This window comes from Capricornis sumatraensis, chromosome 1 (genome assembly GCF_032405125.1).
Source record: "Capricornis sumatraensis isolate serow.1 chromosome 1, serow.2, whole genome shotgun sequence".
In the NCBI taxonomy this organism is placed as follows: domain Eukaryota; kingdom Metazoa; phylum Chordata; class Mammalia; order Artiodactyla; family Bovidae; genus Capricornis; species Capricornis sumatraensis.
In genome coordinates this window covers 251935346-251957118 of record NC_091069.1, presented here as the reverse complement: position 1 = coordinate 251957118, position 21773 = coordinate 251935346, and the positions used below count along the sequence as shown (strand labels likewise).

The 21773-nt window shown below is 53.5% G+C and overlaps 1 protein-coding gene across 2 annotated transcripts in view; it reads left to right on the top strand.

Moving 5' to 3' along the window:
* Window positions 1-6706: 6706 nt before the first annotated feature.
* LSS (lanosterol synthase) overlaps window positions 6707-21773 on the top strand; it is a 30054-nt gene continuing 14987 nt past the window's right edge. The window contains exons 1-17 of one of the 2 annotated variants that reach the window (XM_068974409.1): window positions 6707-6767; window positions 7212-7380; window positions 8063-8201; window positions 10191-10266; window positions 10982-11103; window positions 11870-11966; window positions 13170-13305; window positions 13532-13640; window positions 14302-14420; window positions 15530-15627; window positions 15883-15910; window positions 17466-17522; window positions 18147-18218; window positions 18486-18536; window positions 19054-19203; window positions 19506-19602; window positions 20304-20409. In XM_068974409.1, coding sequence (XP_068830510.1) covers window positions 6754-6767; window positions 7212-7380; window positions 8063-8201; window positions 10191-10266; window positions 10982-11103; window positions 11870-11966; window positions 13170-13305; window positions 13532-13640; window positions 14302-14420; window positions 15530-15627; window positions 15883-15910; window positions 17466-17522; window positions 18147-18218; window positions 18486-18536; window positions 19054-19203; window positions 19506-19602; window positions 20304-20409 — 1640 coding nt within the window. In that variant the 5' untranslated portion in view covers window positions 6707-6753. Of the gene's footprint in view, window positions 6768-7211; window positions 7381-8062; window positions 8202-10190; window positions 10300-10981; window positions 11104-11869; window positions 11967-13169; window positions 13306-13531; window positions 13641-14301; window positions 14421-15529; window positions 15628-15882; window positions 15911-17465; window positions 17523-18146; window positions 18219-18485; window positions 18537-19053; window positions 19204-19505; window positions 19603-20303; window positions 20410-21773 lie in introns of both variants that reach the window. The other variant, XM_068974400.1, reaches the window with a different exon arrangement.

The following is a 21773-nucleotide window of genomic DNA, read 5'->3' as shown; positions in this document are numbered from 1 at the left end:
ACCACCAGGGAAGTCCACCAGATGATTCTTGTTTCATGGGTGCGACATCCTGTCTCTGAGGACATGTTTCTGTTGAAGTCTTCCACAACTTTCAATTATCTCCATTTCTCAAAATTTCCTTTTTCTGTATCTTTTGTTGCCTTTCATGTTAGAAGTCTTCCTTGAATGTCTGGCTCGTTGATGGAACTCTGAGGAGCTTGCTGGAAGCTCTATGTCAACTAATAGGCTTCTCTGCTTTTCCACTGGATCCCAGTTGTCAATGTTTGCAGGTCTTTTGTGGGAGCACCATTTGCTTCAGAGAAATCCTCCTACTGCCTGAAGCTATATGGCTAGTGGGAGAAGTGGAACTCCCATATGAGTGGAGACTTCTGTTCAACACCCTGCTTTCAGTGACCCTCAGCTATGCCTTGTGCCTGAGTTCACACCTGCTCTGACTCAACTGCAGCAGGCGTCCACCCAGGTAGGAGAAAGGATCTACTGTCACATTGCTTCTTATTCAAACTTTCCACCAGTTCTAATTTTTGCACCACCAGTTCATTGGTAAAAATGGTCTTTTTTTCTAAAGACTTTACCTCCACACATGGGTTTCAGCTTTCTCTGCCTTGCTAGGTCAGTTATTGAAAGTGAAAGTGGTAGTCACTCAGTTATGTTCAACTCTTTGTGACCCCCATGTAACCTGCTAGGCTCCTCAGTCCATGGGATTCTCCAGGCAAGAATACTGGAGTGGGTAGCCATTCCCTTTTCTAGGGAATCTTCCTAACCCAGGGATCGAACCCAGGTCTCTTGCATTGCAGCTGGATTCTTTACTGTCTCAGCCACCAGGGAAGCCCAAGTCAGTTTTTACTCCTTATTTTCCCAGCCTCTCTGATTTTGTTGACCTCTCTTTATGTGGTCCACTGGAGAAGGGAATGGCAAACCACTTCAGTATTCTTGCCTTGAGAATGCCATGAACAGTATGAAAAGGCAAAAAGATAGGACACTGAAAGATGAGCTCCCCAGGTCGGTAGGTGCCCAATATGCTACTGGAGATCAGTGGAGAAAAAACTCCAGAAAAAATAGAAGGGATGGAGCCAAAGGAAAAACAACAACCAGTTGTGGATGGGACTGGTGATAGAAGCAATGTTTGATGCTGTAAAGAGCAATATTGCATAGGAACCTGGAATGTTAGGTCCATGAATCAAGGCAAATTGGAAGTGGTCAAACAGGAGATGGCAAGAATGAACATCGACATTCTAGGAATCAGCAAACTAAGATGGATTAGAATGGGTGAATTTAACTCAGATGACCATTATATATCTACTACTGTGGGCAGGAATCCCTTAGAAGAAATGGAGTAGCCATCATGGTCAGCAAAAGAGTCCGAAATGCAGTGCTTGGATGCATTCTCAAAAACAACAGAATGATCTCTGTTCGTTTCCAAGGCAAACCCATTCAATATCAGAGTAATCCAAGTCTATGCCCCGACCAGTAATGCTGAAGAAGCTGAAGTTGAATAGTTCTGTGAAGACCTACAAGACCTAGAACTAACACCCAAAAAAGATGTCCTTTTCATTATAGGGGACTGGACTACAAAAGTAGGAAGTCAAGAAACACCTGGAGTAACAGGCAAATTTGGCCTTGGAGTACAGAATGCAGCAGGGCAAAGGCTAATAGAGTTCTGCCAAGAGAACACACTGGTCATAGCAAACACCCTCTTCCAACAACACAAGAGAAGACTCTACACATGGACATCACCAGATGGTCGACACCAAATTCAGATTGATTATATTCTTTGCAGCCAAAGATGGAGAAGTTCTATACAGTCAGCAAAAACAAGACCGGGAGCCGACTGTGGCTCAGATCATGAACTCCTTATTGCAAAATTCAGACTTAAATTGAAGAAAGTGGAGAAAACCACTAGACCATTCAGGTATGACCTAAATCAAATCCATTATGACTATACAGTGGAAGTGAGAAATAGATTTAAGGGACTAGATCTGATAGACAGAGTCCCTGATGAACTATGGACAGAGGTTCATGACATTGTACAGGAGACAGGAATCAAGACCATCCCCAAGAAAAAGAAATGCAAAAAAGCAAAATGGCTGTCTGAAGAGGCGTTACAAATAGCTGTGGAAAGAAGGGAAGTGAAAAGCAAAGGAGAAAAGGAAAGATACACCCATTTGAGTGCAGAGTTCCAAAGAATAGCAAGGAGAGATAAGAAAGCCTTCTTCAGCGATCCATGCAAAGAAATAGAGGAAAAGAACAGAATGGGAAAGACTAGAGATCTCTTCAAGAAAATTAGAGATACCAAGGGAACACTTTATGCAAAGATGGGCTCAATAAAGTACAGTAATGGTAGGGACCTAACAGAAGCAGACGATATTAAGAAGAGGTGACAAGAATACACAGAAGAACTGTACAAAAAAGATCTTCACAACCCAGATAATCATGATGGTGTGATCACTCACCTACAGCCAGACATCCTGGAATGTGAAGTCAAGTGAGCCTTAGGAAGCATCACTACTAACAAAGCTAGTGGTAACGGAATTCCAGTTGAGCTATTTCAAATCCTGAAAGATGATGCTTTGAAAGTGCTGCACTCAATATGCCAGCAAATTTGGAAAACTCAGCAGTGGCCACAGGACTTGAAAAGGTCATTTTTTATTCCAATTCCAAAGAAAGGCAATGCCAAAGAATGCTCAAACTACTGCACAATTGCACTCATCTCACATGCTAGTAAAGTAATGCTCAAAATTATCCAAGTCAGGCTTCAGCAATACGTGAACTATGAACTTCCAGATGTTCAAGCTGGTTTTAGAAAAGGCAGAGGAACCAGAGATCCAGTTGCCAACATCCCCTGGATCATGGAAAAAGCAAGAGAGTTCCAGAAAAACAGCTATTTCTGCTTTATTGACCAAAGCCTTTGACTGTGTGGATCACAATAAACTGTGGAAAATTCTGAAAGAGATGGGAATACCAGACCACCTGAGCTACCTCTTGAGAAACCTGTATGCAGGTGAGGAAGCAACAGTTAGAACTGGACATGGAACAACAGACTGGTTCCAAATAGGAAAAGGAGTACGTCAAGGCTGTATATTGTCGCCGTGCTTATTGAACTTATGTGCAGAGTACATCATGAGAAACGCTGGGCTGGAGGAAGCACAGCTGGAATCAAGATTGCCATGAGAAATATCATAACCTCAGATATGCAGATGACACCACCCTTATGGCAGAAAGTGAAGAACTAAACAGCCTCTTGATGAAAGTAAAAGAGGAGAGTGAAAAAGGTGGCTTAAAGTTCAACATTCAGAAAACAAAGATCATGGCATCTGGTCCCATCCCTTCATGGCAAATAGATGCGGAAACAGTGGAAACAGTGGCTGACTTTGTTTTTATTTTTCTGGGCTCCAAAATCACTGCAGATGATGATTGCAGCCATGAAATTAAAAGACGCTTACTCCTTGGAAGGAAAATTATGACCAACCTAGATAGCATATTAAAAAGCAGAGACATTACTTTGTCAACATAGGTCCGTCTAGTCAAGGCTATGGTTTTTCCAGGGGTCATGTATGGATGTGAGAGTTGGACTATAAAGAAAGTTGAGCGCCGAAGAATTGATGCTTTTGAACTGTGTGTTGGAGAAGACTCTTGAGAGTCCCTTGGACGGCAAGGAGATCCAACCAGTCCATCCTAAAGGAAATCAGTCCTCGGTGTTCATTGGAAGGACTGGTGTTGAAGGTGAAACTTCAATACTTTGGCCACCTGATATGAAGAGCTGAATCATTTGAAAAGACCCTGATGCTGGGAAAGATTGAGGGCAGGAGGAGAAGGGGACGACAGAGGATGAGATGGTTGGATGGCATCACCAAATCAATGGACATGGGTTTGGGTGAACTCCAGGAGTTGGTGATGGACAGGGAGGTCTGGCGTGCTGTGGTTCATGTGGTTGCAAAGAGTCAGACACGACTGAGTGACTGAACTGAACTTGTTTATTGGTGCTTCCTCTCCAATACTTTTACTATGCATTTTTATCTCTTATTACTTTATGTAAGTAGGGTTTAAGTAGGAAATGGTACTTAATGCCTGTGCTCAGTCTGATATGTTTAACTGGAAATTCCCACTCCCCCCCTCCACCCCCACCCCTTTTTAACTGCCACTGGGCTTTTCTTCTCACATCTGAGATTGCTCTTGTCAGTCAGTCACCAGTAAATTGTTTGGTACATCTAGTCACCAATTCTCAGACCTAATTTTATAATCTTTGCACAGATCACCGTCTCTTCTGGCTTCCCTGAGTCCACATTTCCCTAGTTTTTCTCCTCTCTTTGACCATTCCTTCTCCTCTAGATTGGAAATTGTTGCTGCCCTCAGACTGATCCTGGAAATTCTTCTCTGAAATATTTATGCCCTAGTTGATTTCATCCATTCTTATGTTTCCAAATATCAACTGAAAACAGACCACTCCCCAATTTGTGTTTCTAGTCTTGTCCTCTCTCTTGAATGCCAGCCTATTCAACCTGTCCACTTTGAATGTCTAATGGGCATCTCTGTCTTAACATGTCCCTAATCTAAGTTGAAAGCTTTCCCTAAGCCTTCTCTACTTTAGAAGTGACAGTACTATATGCCCAGTTGTCCAAGCCAAAACTCTCAGTCTTCTGTGTCCTATTTATTAAACAAGATGGAATTGGTAGCGTGCAAGTAAAGAGAAGCATTGTTTTCTCTTGACTGTCCCTGGAAACTCTTATCTGTGATTCTCAGGTAGATTTTATAGGTTTTTCCTTTCTATCTTAGAAATTTTAAAAAAAGGATTATGAATTGCTCATAAAAATCCAGTCCAGTAAAATACCAACACTCAAAGTCCACACCAATTGAAATGAGTTTGAGATGTCCACATAGGCTGGAGTCCTTATTCCCATGCTTTGTGTTTCCACATGGAAGTACATCCCTGGAGAAAAACTTCCAGCTTTTTCTCCACTCCCAGGAAGTGTGAATTAGAGAATTCGGGGGTACAGAACAGAATTTCAGGCTCTTCTGGTACACTTTCTGGGATCAATAGGCTGACAGGCATCTTTTCATAGGCACTTGGCTCCATGGTGCTTCGTGGGGCAGCTCTGTGGAGGATATAGTAGTCCCCCTCGGCCAGAGGCTGAGAGGTAGATGTGTATGATTTAGAGGTGGAAGTAGCTGGCCATCTTGTCAGTCTAAGCCATGCCTTCCAAACTATATTTTTTTCTCTGTAGCAAGGCTGGTAATTTGATATCCATTCCTCTTACTGCTATGTCTTCATTGGTTTCTGAACTGGGATACGAGGAGGCAAGTGTCTTTACTGACTGTCTACTAGCCTGATATTCCATTAGGGGAAATGTACATGTGTTTTCTTTTGCAAGTCCCCCCCCCCCCCCCCACCCTTCTCTGGCTTGCTGAGATTCATGGCATGGGGATAGGACTCAAGGGATGGGTACAGAAAAACTCACTTGACTGGAGAAACTGACATGATGGTCAGAGCTTCTGTCAGGAAGATGAAGAAACGGTGGGGCTGTCTGTGAGTTCCTGAAGAGTTGCCTTTGGGACCTCAGTGTCTGCACAATTTCCTCCAACTCCATGGAGCCCCTGGCTCCTGCTGCACACCCTGAGACCATTTTACTGCCAACCATCCCATTCCCAGTCCTTTCAGCATGTTCTCCACTTTTCTCTCCCTTCCTTTTACAGTCCAGGCCTTCCACATTTACTTACACTGGAACTGCAAAACTGTTAGGCTCCCTTCTGAGTGACCCAAGCTCTCTCAGTGTGGCTTCCTCCCTGGGCAAATAAGTGCTTGGCATCTGTACCTTGAAAGCCCCACAGCAAAGCATCCTGAAAGATGCACTGCCCCTTGCAGTCAGCACCAGCCTGTCATCTGTCCCCTTCTGTCGTCTCCTCATGTCCTTTCCCCTCTTCTGTCGTCTCCCTTCTCCTGTCATTTTCCCTCTCCTCTCGTCTCTCCTCTCCTGTTCTTTCCCCTGTCCTGTCGTCTCTCCTCCTGTCAGTCTCTCTGGTGTCATCTCCCTTCAAGTGTCATCTCCCCTCCTGTCAGCCGCCCTACCATCATCTCTCTCCTGTGAATTCCTCTCAGGAGCTCTCCAGCAACCTTTCTCCTTCGGACGCCTCCCCCCCGCCCCGCCCCCAACCCCCCCCCCCCACCGCCCCCAACCCCCGCCCGCGTCGAGCCCTCGGCGGGATCCCGCGGCCACGTCTCCTCTCACTCACTCACCTACAGCCTCCGACCTCGGGCACTTCCTCAAAGGCACTCGCCGCTCTCCAAGCCCTTTGTCTTCTGGTCTTGGGTGGGACCCTTCTCAAGGGTCAGTCTTAGGCGCCCCTTGGTGACTTCGTCCAGGCGCTTTGCTCCACAGATAGCTCCGAGGCTGACAGAATGTGGCTGCAGGCGTGACAGGCAGTCGCGTCCCTCCGGACTCGCCCGCTCACCAAGCCCAGCTCACCGAGCCCCGCTCACCGACGCGCCCCCACCCACCGACGCAGCCCCGCCCACTCACTTCCTCGCCCCGCCCCCAGATCCTCCTCAGTCCTTGTACTTCGGCTCCGCCCCCACTGCTCCGAGGGTCGCGCTCCACCACTGAGGTAGCCGGGCACGCCTCAGGCCCACCCTCCCTGTGCTCTGATTGGCTGCGTGGGCATCTGGCCACCACGCACGCCAGTCGGCAGAGACGAAAGACTTCGCCGGCTAGTCCAGGTGCTGGGCCCAGGTTGCCGGGAATCAGGAGCGCGGCAGCGGTCATGACGGAGGGCACGTGAGTCCCCGCGCCCCCCAAGAAGGGAGAGCGTGGTCGGGGGCGCCGAGGAAGGGGTCTCATCGGGTCGAGGGCTTCCAGCCTGGCTGCTGCACCCTCCGGTCCAGCCCGGCGTCTGTGGAGACCTGCCGCACCAGCCTTGGGGGGCGGTGAGGGACAAGCTCTCCTTCGGAGGCGTCGCCCGAGGGCCTTCTGGGGCTGGGCTGGGGTGAGCCGGGTGGGGCCGGGGGTCGGGGTGGGGGCGAGGAAGTGGGCGGCCGTCCGGTGGCAGGTGTCTCCTCTCCCGGAGAAATAATGGCTCGAAGTGTAGGTGCAGAAGCGCCTCTAGAGGGTTTTTATTTTGCAAGAGTCTGCTGGTAGGTTGTTGGGGTGAAAGAGTAAGTTCGTTGCGCCTCTGGCCTCTGACCAGGTCAGAGCAGGTCACTTGAGCATGATCTTTTCTAGGTGTCTGCGTCGGAGAGGGGGACCCTATAAGACAGAGCCTGCCACAGACCTCAGTCGCTGGCGGCTCAGCAATAAGGTTGGGAGGCAGACATGGACCTACTTTCAAGAAGAAGAAGATCCTGGCCGAGAGCAGTCTGGCCTGGAAGCTCACCTCTTGGGTCTGGATACAGTAAGTGTTGATTCTGCTAGTCCCATGCAGTGTCTGGGACACCATCAGAAACTTGCGTCCCTCCCTTCTTAGTAAGGAGCACCAGGAACCAGCAGGGAGCTTTAAACAGCTAGATGTAAAGGGTATTTTTTTTCTTTCTTAAAAAGAATGGATGTGTAATGTGTACTTGTGTCGCATGTCACCAAAGCTGGTTCCTACAGGAGTTAACTGGGTAAACACAGAACATGAAGCCCCTTTGCTTCAATCCCTTTATCACTAAGCTGGGTGTAAAAAACAGCTCTAACTTTGTTTTTATTCAGAAAAAGAAGTTTTTGATCCAGCGAATTTCACGAGAAATTCAGTTAGAGAGTATGACATATAAATGAGGTCTCCCTGTCACTGTGCCATCCCGTGGCCCCTGCCCGAGAGAGGTGTGAGTTCTAGGTCTGAGTCCCACACTCTTGGGCACCTGGTTTATTTAAGATGTCTTGGAGAAGTTGTGAATAAATTTGAAAATATGTGACTGGAACACAGAACTGTGAGGGAGATTGGCAATACCATCATCAGAATTTTAGGCTTTGAAACAGCTGAAACTTTCAAAGTAATTCAGGTTTGTTACTTTGACTTGCTGTCTAAATGCCGAGGGCTCCTCTGGCCTAGCTGCAGATCCTTCAGCTCTCATCTCTTTTTTTCTTCTTTGCAGAAGAGTTTCTTTAAGGACTTGCCAAAAGCGCACACAGCCCGCAAGGGGGCTCTGAATGGGGTGACATTTTACGCTGCACTGCAGGCTGAGGATGGGCATTGGGCGGGTGATTACGGTGGCCCACTCTTCCTCCTGCCAGGTAGGAAGGTGCTGTTGTGGCTTGTGGGTAAGACATCCTTGAGATCCTGGCTTGATCCGGTTCAGGCCTTTGTTGAACATCTGTGGTGTGAGTGAATGAACAGGTGAAAAACCAGGAGCTTACATAGAAAAGGTCTGGGGAGGGTTGCCTTGTGCCTGAGTTGTCCTGATGTTGTTGCTGAGGGATGGGAGCGAAGGCTCAGATAGCTAGTGTTCTGAAAAAGGAAGCAAGGGTACTTCGGGAGGTGCGGGGAGGCTCTGGAGTCCCCGTGCAGAGCAGGGGCATCCGTGGAGGGCCTGGCCTGTGGAAAGGTGCAGAGGTGGGCAGGGTGGTGGGTGGGGAACTTTAAGTCCTATGTAGGCAGCTTGCACGTCTGAACTCACTGGAAGGCTTGGCCAAGAGAGCTCAGCTGGGAGCTGTAGGTGGAGGTTGGTGAGCTGTAGGAGAACTGCAGTTGCATCTCCCGGGTCCTCAACTGGTTTGGCTAGATCAGACTGTGCTGCATCCTGGGAACATTTCTCTAAAGCAGTATGGGACATTCCTTTTATGAATTTCTAGGAGTCCATCAAGCTCCCATGTCTGCTTTGACTCCAAGCCCTGTTGTCTCCCGGACTGTTCAGCTTTGTATTCCTGTCCAGGGACCCATGGGCCTGTCCTTGAGGGCAAGTCATTGGGCTTTCTTCCCTTGGTCCCACCTGGAGCCTGTTGAGGCTTTTCCCAGGGGTCTTTGTAGGGAGGCAGTGACTGTACTGGCTCGGTGTGACCCTGGGCAAGGTGGCAGGACTGCACCATGCCTTGGCTGACTCATCTGTGACGTGGGGACGATGGGAACTGGGTTTGGTCATATGTGCATAGCACCAGGCACTCAGTAGGCGACAGGTCATGGGGATGCTGCATTGGTTTGTGCTTGCTGCTGCAGCCCTGGGCTCGGCCTGCTGCCCCCCTCTTCTCACCCCCACCCCCTCGACCCCCTGCAGGCTGTAGGGTGGGGCTTTCCTCTCTCCCTCTGGACTCCGGACAGACCATCTTTCTCAGGTTAACACTGGCCTGTTTTGGGGTACTGTCTCAGGGTTCTTCCATGGCTGGCTGAAATTTGGTCTTTTTCTGCTTTAGTTTGGAGAACACTCCTGGAGGCCATGACTCTGTGTGGCTGGTGCTGCACTGAGCATCACCGTGGTGATCATTGACTCTGGGGTTAGACCTCCTGGGCTTCAGCCCCGGCCCCACCAGTTAGGGGCTGTGCCTCAGTTTCCTTGACTGTAAGATGAGGAAGCCACAGGCACTGCTTCCTGCTTGTGTGTTTCACTGTCTTGAGAGCATCATACTTGTTACAAAAGGAGATGGACTTTTTCCTGTGAACCTCTGTGGTGTCTGTGTGGCTGTGTCTGCTGGGGCTTCTCATGCCTCTGGCCAGAGTCAGGGATCCATTCCACAACACGTTGCTGCTGGGGCCTGCCTGAGACTCCACGGGCTCAGTGCCATGAGCATGTGGCTGATGAAGTCAAGGCCAAGGGTAGAGTGGAGGGGGAGGAGGTGGGGAACCTTTGAACACCATGCTCAGGAGGGGCAGGCTGAGAACAGAAGGTTCTTTGTGGGTATTATTTATTGTTGTCCATCTCTCAAAGTGACATGTGCAATTAAAACATTTAATAAAATGGGAATATGTAAATATAAGCAAGTAAACATTGCCCCATCCAGGGATGGTCCATTTGGGGTTTCTTTCCCAGCTGGCATGTCAGTAGCGTGGGACCCTGGAGTGGCTGGTGGGTTCTGCACCCCACGCAGTGTGTGTCACGTGTGCTGTTGCCACTGCTCCTGGGGCCCTGGTTCCCAAGTCCCTGATGGGGTGGGGAGGAATAGCCTTCCCAGGCTTGTTTGCACAAGAAGGGGCCGAGCAGAGAGCTCCCTGTTGTGTGGGGTTCCCAGGGTCTCAGGCTTGGGCTTAGAAGTGCTGAGTCCCCACCAAGGAATATCTGTTCTGCCCCACAGGCCTCCTGATCACGTGCCATGTGGCGCACATCCCTCTGCCGGCCGGATACCAAGAAGAAATTATACGGTACCTGCGGTCTGTGCAGCTCCCCGACGGCGGCTGGGGCCTGTGAGTCTGCCTGACCCTGGGTCATGGCATGTGTGTGTATGCCTGTGCACATGTGTTCTTATGTGAGAGATGTGCCTGTTGGTGGGGAGTTACCGTAGCTGTGGGCTGGGAGTGTGCGGGGAAAGAGCCTGGCAGGAGGGAATTGGGCTGGGGGCTCCATGCAGGCGGGTCCAGGTTTCCCTGGTGCTTCTTATCTGGCAGCTGGGGCATGGGCCCATCCTGGGCTTGCTGACTCCATACTGGCAGCCTCCATTATAGAATCCTGGGAGGACAGCTCAGCTCTGCTCACCTCCTGGAAGGAGTCGTGGGCGTCTCGAGCTTGGGATCCCAGCCCTCTGGCCTGTGGCCCTGGGGCAGACAGGATCTCGCCAGTGCCCTTTCCCACCTGCTGGCTGCCTCTGGAGTGTGCTCTGTGGGCCTCAGTGTTGTAGAGTCTTAGCTGAGTCACTGCCACACAACACTGGTCCTGTCGATTCAGTGTGAGAAGTGGACAGAGGAGGCAGGCAGGCTTGGGGAGCAGTTTGGAACAGAGGTGCAGGAGCTCTTACCATAGTCTGCCTGTTGTGGATGTTCTTGTGTAGTTATGTCATTCTTGATTTGCTGAGGAAACTTAACGAAAGCATTGCTTAATTTCTTAAGCAATGGAAGACATCATTTTCTCATCTGCCTCCTTCTGCCGTAGGCACATTGAAGGCAAGTCCACAGTATTTGGAACTGCGCTCAACTACGTGTCTTTGAGAATTCTGGGTGTGGGGCCTGACGATCCTGACCTGGTGCGAGCCCGGAACCTTCTTCACAAGAAAGGTACCCCCTGCGCAGAACACACAGGCAGTAAAGAGGTCGTGCTACCTCAGTGTAAGGAGGGCTCACAAATGGGAACTATTAATAGACAGGTGCAAGGAAGGCATCAAAGCAGGAGTAGGAGGAAGCTGTCTGCCCTTGCCAGTAAAATTTCAGAGCACAAATTAAGGTTGCTGTGTTTCACAGTTCTGTTCCACAAATCGGCATGGACTCGCGAAGGACACGCTGGCGCATTGCTTGCGGGAGTGTGCCTTCCCAGAGGGCAGCGGGGCCGCACGTGTGGGGTGGAACTGGTGGAGTTCTGCTCGCCCCGCCGCCTGCTCTACTGTGTGCCTGGGGGCATTCCTAGTGCTGGCTGCTCTCCCCTCGCCCTGGGAGGCCCTTCCACTCCTGCTGCTCAGAGACCATCCACTGCTGCCCTGGCCCGCTTGCCCGCCTGCCTGCCCCTCACAGACATGCCTCATGCTGTTCATGCTTCTAGCTTTGCGCTCACACACCAGAGGGCCTTCCTGTCGGCACTTTGAAGCCTCTTCCTGGCTCAGGGCTTCGCCTGCACTGCTTTGTGTTCCTGGGGGCAGGGGAGACACGCTTGTTCTGGGGAAGCTGTCTGTTCCAGCTGATGGTCATGGTGTGGGTGGTCTGAGGGCTCTGGAACCTGCTCGGCACAAGGGGGAGAAGACCCTCAGCAGCCTGTTGGCTGACGGGCTCTGTTCCTCAGGGTCTCCTCTTTAGCCAGAGGCCGGCAATGGGGTCTGTGCTCTGCCTCCAGGTGGTGCCGTGTTCATCCCCTCCTGGGGGAAGTTTTGGTTGGCTGTCCTGAACGTGTACAGCTGGGAAGGCCTCAATACACTGTTTCCAGAAATGTGGTATGTGCCCCACTACAGTCAGTTTGGTGGCCGAGTCACCAGTGTCTTAGCAAGTGGAGTGACACTGCCTGGGCCGCTCGCTGCCTGTTAGTCAGATATGGGGCTGTCCATTCAGTGGTGTGGGTGGTGTTAGGCTCCTGGCAGAACCCGTGCTTGGCTGACAGAGGAGAGAAGGGGGTTCCCAGTTGGGCAGGAGGGAGGGAGGTACAATGGGGTTGGGTCCTCGGCAGGTGGGTTGGTCCTGCCTGACTGCTTCCAGAGCCACTGGGGTAGGGAATGAAGCGCTGGCTTTGCTGCACAAGTGGCAGTAATTGTGTTGTTATAGACATTCTGAGCACTTGTCGAAACAGAACGAAGGTGACAGCCGTGCAGCCCTCCCCAGCCAGGGTTGGGGTGTGCATGCTGTCTTACTGCCCGCCTTCTAGCTGTTTGCCAGTGAATGTTAAAGTTGATCCCAGACATCCTATTTTCCTTGTGAACACTTCAGTGTGTATATTTGAAAGATGAGAATTTTCCTTTCAGCAGAACTGTAATGCTGTTTAAAAACTCAGCAAAATCAACATTCATTCCATATTGTGTGAAGCCTATTAGCTGTCTATTGTAAGCATTTTGTGACTATCTCATGAAAGCTGTGGATGTGTCCAGAACACATCTATATACATACCAGCACCTCGGTATCACCCCCAGGAGGTGAGGTCCCTGGGGCGGCAGCTGTCAGAGACCCCTCGCGCACGTGGTCTGAGGCTGAAAGGGGAGGGTGGAGGAGACCACGTGTGCTGGGTGTCTGGGCAAAGCACAGCAGGGGCAATGGTCAGAGTTGGTTAGATTTGAGGAGACATGGCAGTCCTGAAGGTTTTTAGGTAAGAACTTTAAATTTTGAAATAGTTTTCAGTCCCCAGAAAAGCTGCAAAGATAGTCTAGAGCATCTCTGTAGACCCCTCACTCGGCGTCTCCGTGGTTAAGGGTTTCTGTTTCTGTTACATGTTGGTCACAGCCGGGAACTCACAGGCTCCCTGACCCATTAGGGGCTGCGTCTCCTGGCATTAGGAGGCACTGGAGGGGTTGTTGGCTACTGCGGACTGCACCCCTCAGGAGCTTGGTGAAGCGCTGAGGGCTGTGCCCACTTGGCTGGAGACAGCCCTGCCTCCGGTGTCCAAAGGCTGAAACAGTTGCTGGGGGCCCACTGACATACTCTGCCCCCAGGCTGTTTCCTGACTGGATGCCCGCACATCCCTCCACGATCTGGTGCCACTGTCGGCAGGTGTACCTGCCCATGGCCTACTGCTACAGCACCCGGCTGAGTGCCGAGGAGGGCCCGCTGGTCCAGAGTCTCCGCCAGGTGAGCCTGACCGCACATGCCTGCCCCAGAGTGTAGCCCCGCCCCATGTCCCTGAATGACTGCCCGGGGCGCTATGCTGTTCTATCCGTCCAGTGAGCCTTGGGAAGCGCCCTGGGATGGACTTGGGGTGGCTGTGCTCATCAGGGTCTGCCCTGGGGCGGAGCAGGGACGGGGGCAGGGGGCCCAGGGCCCAGCAGGTCCAGGCTGAGGTGCCGCCTGCCTGCAGGAGCTCTACCTGGAGGACTACAGCTGCATCGACTGGGCGGCGCACAGGAACAGCGTGGCCCCGGACGATCTGTACACGCCGCACAGCTGGCTGCTCCACGTAGTGTACGGTGGGTATCCCCCCGGTACTCCCTTCCCAGGCTGGCTGGGACCCCGGAGTCGGGGGACACCTGAAGTGATAGGAAGGGACACTGCCCCTCAAAAGGTCTCCTTCTGCCCTTCTCACCATCCTGTTTTGGGGTCCTGTGGGGACGACGGGGGCCGGCCTTGCACAGCTCATGTCGAGCAGACCCGCCTGACACTCGGGCTCCTGGACAGAGGATTCGGAGCCTAGGGCCTTGAGGGGCCAGGGGTGTCTCCTCTGTGGAACAGAAGGGGCGGTCCCCAGAGCCCCGTCCCGGCCTGGCTCCCGTGGATCCTTCTGCCCACTCAGAGCCGAGCGCCTCCTGGTGGTGCTGTGTGAGCAAGAGGCATGTTCCCCTTAGCTCTTCAGCTCATCTCCCCCGCCCTCTGCTCCCCGCCCCTTCCGCTCGTCCCCCCACCCCCCGCCCACACACCTGTCTGCTTCCCACCCCCGCCCATCTGCTCGTCCCTACTCATCTCCAGCTTGTCCATTCACTCGTTCCCTCACTGCAGGATGCTGGGGTGGGAAGTGAGGGGCGCGGCACAGCCGCCCAGGTAAGCAGGTGGGGGCAGAGGCTGCCTGCTATGATGGAGCCAGCGCTCCTCCCATGTCTGCTGCCACTGACGACCCCCTGCCACGCCCCGCAGCCATCCTCAACTTGTACGAGCGCCACCACAGCACCAGCCTGCGGCAACGGGCCACCCAGAAGCTGTATGAGCACATCGCGGCCGATGACTGCTTCACCAAGTGCATCAGCATTGGCCCGGTCAGTGTGCTCGCCCCGGGTGTCTGGGCCTGTGTCTGTGGGGCTGGGAGTGGGGTCTTCCCCAGGTGAGATGTCTCCTTGGGATGTGGCCTCCGATCCCCCAGGACCCTTGGCCTGGCCCGCACTGTTCCCTACCTGGTGTGTCTGGAACACTGCTCCCATTCCCCTCTTCCCCACCCCCTCCTCCCCTCCCCCCACCCCACCCCGATGACCCACCGCTGGCCTCCTTCTTCTCCTTTGGAGGGCCCCTGTGCTTGTTTCCATTCCTGACTCCTGATGAGCCTGCTGGCTCCAGACTCTCGCTTCACTGAGCCTCTGGGCTCCTGACCCGGTTTTGCCTCTCGTGTGCGCCCAGGCAGCCATCACAGGGTCAGCTGATGGCCAGCAGCCTTAGGGCGACAGGTACAAGAGGCAGAGTTATGTGAACCAGGGGGCAGGCTGTGACCTCCATGCTAGGTAAGCCCACAGGTCCACCGTGTAACCCACATCCCTGACCCTGCTGGCAGGTGTTTGCTGGGCCACATGTTACCTGGGGCCGTAAACCACCACTGCTCCACTGAAAGGCCGAGCGTTTCCCTTTCAACACTAGGGATTTCTGTGTGGGCTCTTAGTGCCGCATAAACAAGTTAGACCTTGATTTGTCATCTCTCGGGGTAGAAGGGTTATGTCTCTAGAACTTCTGCTTTGAGCAACAGGCCCTGGCTCGCTGGTCTCACTTCCAAGTCTCTCCCATGCCCCCCAGACAGCTCTGCCCTCGGTCCCAAGTTATCTCTAACAGCTCAGGACACCCCACACCCCAGGCGCCCATGCAGGGTTTCCACCTAGTCTGTCACCTCGTGGCAGTCCTGCTCACTCGCTGGCTAGCTTGCGTCCCCTCTGTGGGTTACCCTGTCTTTTCCCTGCTGCAGTGCCCCCTTGCTCCAGGCACACCTGCCTTGGCCCTCACTGCAGCCTGGATTTTTTATCTCGGGGCCTGGAAGCAGAGAGTGCTTGGGAAAGTGGTCAGAGCGGTGGCCTGGCCTGGAACAAGGCTGTGCTGGGGCCGTAGCCCTCAAGCCCAGGAACCCGGTGGGTGTGGGGCAGGGCCCTGACCAGGCTGTCTCCTGCAGATCTCGAAAACCATCAACATGCTCGTGCGCTGGCATGTAGACGGGCCGGCTTCTGCTGTCTTCCAGGAGCACGTGTCCAGGATTCCTGATTACCTCTGGTGAGTGTGTGGGAGGTGAAGCCAAGAGCCGAGTGCTGGCCTGTCTGGGGGCGGGTGGGCACAGCCTGTGTGTCCCTCAGTCTGCGTTCCAGGGGGGCCTCTTCCCCCATGGACCCTCCATGCTGGGTATGGGGGAGCCATCCTTGCGTGTCCCATGCTGCTTGGGCGGGTTACTCTTCGGATGTGGACTCTGGGCCCCTGATGTCTGGCACTGCCTGTGCTCCCTGACCCAGGTCATTCTCCCCCTCCCTGTAGGCTGGGCCTCGACGGCATGAAGATGCAGGTGAGGGCAGTGGGGCTGAAGCTGCGTCCTTGCCACCATCCCTGTCTTGGGTTTGTTCGCATCCCTGGTCTCTCCTCCCCACATAGCCTGTTGGCTTGAGAGCCTGTGTCTGAGGGGTGGTGCTGGGCCCTCCTGGATGGGTGCCGTCTGGCAGGAATGTTGACGGGTCCCTGGGGTGGTGGGAGAACCAAGAGCTGGCAGCCACCCTGTGGGAGTGGTCTGTACACTGAGGTCACTCAGCCGCAGCTCAGAGGGGACGAAGGCTGCAGGGGGTTCTTGGCACTAGCCGACTGCTGCTGGATGCTGATCTTGCAGCTTGCACACGGGGTCTGGCTGGCGGGGTCAGGACAGTCAGAGGAGAGCCCCTGCCCTCCCCGGCCTCCTGGCGCTGAGCCCCTCTTCGGGGTCCTGAGACGTGCTCCCGGTGGGTGGGCTGTTTGTGCTGTTTGCTGGTTTCCAGTGTTTGGATGCTGTAGATTATGTTCCCCCCACCTGTGTCCTATGCATGGCCCTGGGGGTGGGGCTGCGGGTCACAGGGCGGCCTGGGCTGACCCGGTCCTGTCCCGGCAGCAGGGGCCCCAGAGGCAGGCAGCCAGGAGCTCTCGGGCTTTGCTCCACTGTCACTCAGTGTGGAACAGGGCGCCCCCAGCAATGTCCTTGGGTCACACTAAGTGCTGGACCCTTTGGGATGGGTGCACGTGAGCCTGACCCTGCCCAGCACAGACCACCTGCCCAGGCGCCCTTGCTAAGGGTGCTCAAGCCTCTCTTCCAGCTTCCTGGCCCTTCTTCCAGCATTCGAGCCCCTATGCTAGTTGCCTAGGCCCCACACTGCCAGTCTTACGTGAAGTACCCCAAAACCCTCAAAGCTGAGGAAGGTGGTGAGCCTCCAGCCCTGGAGCTTCTGGTTCTGACGGAACTGCCATGCTGTCCCCTGGATCTCATGGCAGCCTGCGGTGGGGCTGTGCTGTGGGTTCGCTGGTATCATGATTTGACCCAGGAGGCTGACCCTTAATGTCACCTTCGTCCTACAGTCTCCGGGTGTCCTCCTCTCCTGGGCCATTTGTCCCGAGGGTGTCCACCTTCTGCCTGCTCTGTGCCCTGATCTGATCAGGGCTTGATCAGATCAGGTTTTTGTGGCCTGGGGCTGTCTTGGTCATGTCCTTTCTTTCCACACATTGTCTGGCAAGGCCATGATGTCTGGGGCCGCTGAGGGCCACCAATCTGTCTGGGCTCCATGCTGCTGGGTGGGCGGGCAGTGGAGGCCATAGCATCCAAATCCTGGAAGTGCCCTGAGAAGCCCTACCCTGGCTGATATTCTGATGAAGGCAGGTGGGGCTACCTGACCCATGTCTGTCTGCTGGACCACCTGCTCAGGCTCCTGTGTGTGTCAGAGTGCAGAGCCCAGAGCCTGGGGTCAGGGATCAACTGGGCTCCCACCTCTTCAGAATCTTGTGGAGGCCCCTGCACCCTCTTTGAGCCTCTGGGCACCTGTGGGATCCAGGAAGTTGGGGTGGAGTGCGGGAGAGGCAGCTGTAACGTTATCCTTTCTCCACAGGGTACCAATGGCTCACAGATCTGGGACACTGCGTTCGCCATCCAGGCTTTGCTGGAGGTATATGGCATTGTCCCTCATTTTCCAGCTGCCCTTCCTGTGTGTCCACCCCTGCATCCAGCAGACATGGTGCCTGCTGGCCCTGACCTTCCCCTCAGCTGGGCTCTGAGCCTCTTGCCTGGCAACTCTGGGTTGCGGGGTGGGGGGTGGTGGTGTTTGAAGGCTGCAGGGACAGGGAGCCTTGGGGGGCGGTTCCTGAGGTGATGAGGTGGTGGGGTCTTTGGGAAGGGACAGAGGGCTCCAGGCCCTCTCAGTGCTCAAACAGCTCATTGTGGATACTTCTGAGTACATGCTGGAGAGAAATAGGAGCATGTTTTCATGCTGGTGGGAATGAGGAATGAGGTTGGCAGGATGGGGAGCCCTAAGAAGAGGTGTGGGCCATGTAGCAACCTGCCTTAGACAGGCAGGGACCCTGTGTGGTGGGCTGGGGCTAGGTGCGGTGGAGAAGCCTGCTTCATTGCCTCGCCACGTCCTGCTGACTTGGTGGCAGAACCCAAGCCCACTGAGACTTGGCGGGTTTGCCCTGGCTCCCGGGAGTGGCTGGGTGTCACCAGTAGCATCCAGGGACCAGCCACGGTGCAGACATATGCTGCCGAGCATCTCAGCCCCTTTTCTCTTTTCCAGGCAGGTGCACAACACAGGCCGGAGTTTTGGTCATGCCTGCAGAAGGCACATGAGTATCTCCGGATCTCACAGGTAAGGCCAAGCCCGGCCCGTGCCTCCCACAGGTAGGGCTCCCTCCTTCCCTCTGCCATCTCCTGCTCAGAGTGTGCCCGATTGCAGATGGGGGGAGTGGGCCAGGGGGTGCTGCCTGGGGGCGGTTCCTCCGGTGCTGGTGACCGAGAGGGCGGCAGCCCTGGGTCTCTGCACCTCCCGCTGTGCTGGCCCCTCCTGCCCCTGTCTGCGTGTGTCCAGTAGGGCAGTGATGCGTTCCCCCACCTGCTTTCCCTGTGTGCTTCCCAGGTGCCAGACAATCTCCCCGACTACCAGAAGTACTACCGCCAGATGAACAAGGTACCATGCCCCGCACCACCGGCCCTGTTTAGCTGGACCTTGCCTGTGAGGAGGAGTTGTTCCCAGCCTCTGGGGCTTCCTGTTCTGATAGACTCACAGGGTGGGGTTCCACTGGGACACCCATGATATTCCTGACCATGGAGTCATGCACAAACCCAGTAGCTGAGCTGAGGGGGTTTCACTGCATCACATATACGTGCACTAAGCAGTATGTGCAGACGTTAAACAAGCTGTCAGATGTGAACGGGAAGGAGGAGGGCAGGGCTGGCTGGGTCGTTCCTGCAGCGTGTGGGGCGTCAACACGGCCACCGCCGCCACCTCACAGCGGCTGCTTTTGCCCTTCCTGAGGTGGGGCCTGCCTGGTAGAGGCTGCAGTCCTTGTGCTGGAAGCTGGAGGCCTGTCTGCATGTGTGTGGCCTGGGGCTGGGGCTGTACTTCCCCATGATGGTCAGGCATCAGCCCTGCAAGGGCGGGCAAGGTGCTGTGGCCTCCACCCTTACAGCCCCGCACTTTACAGGGTGGTTTCAGCTTCAGCACACTGGACTGTGGCTGGATCGTGGCCGACTGCACGGCTGAGGCCTTGAAGTCCATCCTCCTCCTACAGGAAAAGTGTCCCTTTGTTACCAATCATGTTCCACAAGAGCGGCTTTTCGATGCTGTGGCTGTGGTGAGGCTGCTGGGTGTGGGGCTCCCATCCCTGAGGGTGCTGGGCATGCCGAGTCTTGGCCACCCAACCACAGATCCTCTTAACATATCCAGGTCTTGTCCAGGTTTTACATGGAGATGGCTCGTTTGGTGGCACATATGTGATTTATAAGTGATAAGCATGTGTGTGCTGGGAAGGGATCCCAGGTGGTCCCAGGGTGCCTGGTTGACAAAGTGCCCACTGTTCTGGGCACCCAAGGTCTGGGCTGCTCCTCGGCTCCTTGCCTTGCACGGATTCTCAGGACCTTCTCTCGCTGGTTTTAGTTGCTGAGCATGAGAAACCCCGACGGAGGGTTTGCCACCTACGAGACCAAGCGTGGGGGACACCTTCTGGAGCTTTTGAACCCCTCCGAGGTCTTCGGTGAGTAGTCGACCTGTCACGTGGCCATGGACTCAGGGCCCCCACGTGTCCAAGGCGGGCCCTCCTGCCAGCGCTTGGAGCTCTTTTCCTGCTTGGGGGTGGGGGGTGGTGCGCAGTACCAACCAACCGCTGGCGGGTGAGGTGCATGTGGGCAGATGCTCTGAGGAGCCCCCAAACACCAGAACTGTCTGGGCTCCTCACCTTCCAAGGGTGTGGTGACCCTGGTGGTAGATAGAAAAGCTGCAGTCTGCCTCTCGGAGGTGGGTGGGACTCACTAGGGCTCTCGGGTCTGAGCCTGGGCCACTCCTGCTCTGCTCTGTGTTCCATGAGGGCTGGCCTGTCTCCTGAGCACTCCTCAGGGAGCCCGTGAAGGGAGGTGATGGTGGGACTGCTCACCCGTGTCCTCCCAGGTGTGGTCCGTGTGCAGCCTGTGCCCTCCTCTGGGTCTCCGTTTGCTGGGCTCCTGTAGCTGGCAGGCGGGCTCCCATGCAGGCCTTTTTAGGGTGCGTGCTGCTCTTCCACCCTGCTACCAGCCTGGCCACCTGCACTGGGGCCACCCTCCCACTGGTGGCCATGTCCCCAGGCTGGTCGCCGGTGGCGTCTCCTCCTTTCCTCTGGAGGACGGTTAGGCACCGTGTTATGGCACTCTCCTGTGTCATGGTGTGGCCTGGATTGCCTCAGTCTTTCCTTCCGTTTTCTAGGGGACATCATGATTGACTACACGTATGTGGAGTGCACCTCAGCAGTGATGCAGGCACTGAAGACTTTCCACAAGCAGTTCCCAGACCACAGGGCCAGGGAGATCAGGTAAGGGGTGTTTGGCCATGCAGCACAGGTGCCATTAAGTTGGTGCCAAGAACTCAGACAACCTTGATGTCGTTGAGAGCTCGCTTGGGTGCTAGGGTGGGGGGCCCATCTCGGAAAGGGGGTCTGGAATGAGACTCATTTAAAAATGGAAGAGGTTCAGATGCTTCTGGATCCAGCTGTATGCCCTGAAGTATATCAAATGTGTGTACTGGGGGTCAGAGTAGCACAGTTATACCAGAAAAGCTATTCTTTGCATCTTCTTAATAACGTTAAAAGAGGACACATAAAGGTGTACCTGGGAGATACCACAGGTTCAATTCCAGCCACTGCAAATGTCAGTATAATGTGGGTCACATGAATTTTTTGGTTTCCCAGGGCATTTGAAACTTATGTTTATGCTATATTATAATCTTTTAAGTGTTCAATATAATTATATCTAAGAAAACAATGTACATATCTTATTTAAAAACATTTCATCGCTAAAAAATATTAACCATCATCTTAGCCTTCAGCGAGTCGAATTGTTTTTGTAATAGTAACTTCAAAGATTACTGATTATAGATCACCACAACTGATATATAATGGTAATGAGAAAGTTTGAAATATTGTGAGAATTACCAAAATGGGAGAGACATGAAGTGAGCAAATACTGTTGGAGAATGGCCCTGATAGACTTGTTCGATGCAAGGTTGCCTTGAACCTTCAGTTTGTAAAAATAAAAAAACATAGTATCTGCAAAGTTCATAAAGCAAAGTGCAATAAAGTGAGGAATGCTCCACCTGTACTCAGATAATAGAATTTTGACGTACACCTTTCCTGGTAAAGTTCGGCACATGTTCAGAGAAGCGCACAAACCCTACATGTAGCCGTTGGGTGAATAACGAAGTATTCACCCACACACCCATGTGACCATATCAAGCAAACGTGGTACCAGAAGCTCCCCTCCTGGTTCTCCTTCCCACTGTGATCCCAGGTGGAACCCCACGTCTGTCTCCGCTGTCAAATACAGATCCCATGTTTTGTTTATGCATGTGCTGTCCTGGATCTTTGGGGGCCTCTCAGTGGGTTATGATGAACCATCCTGCTGTGAAGCCCCTTACACTTGTCTTTGGGGCATAGAGGTTCCCATTTCTTGTGGATGTGGATGTGGACTTGCTGTGTTATGGGGCTTCTATGCAATGTTTGTAGATTTTCCTTCATCCTTGAATGATTCTATTGTTTCATGATTCATGGTCATTATGTGCTTTCCTTTTTCTAGATTGTTGGATTTGGTAAGTATTTTGTTCAGGATTTTGTCAAAGGTTTTTATTTTGTTAAATAGCTAAAGGGAAACCAATGAATCATTGAAGCAGTAATTAGTAATA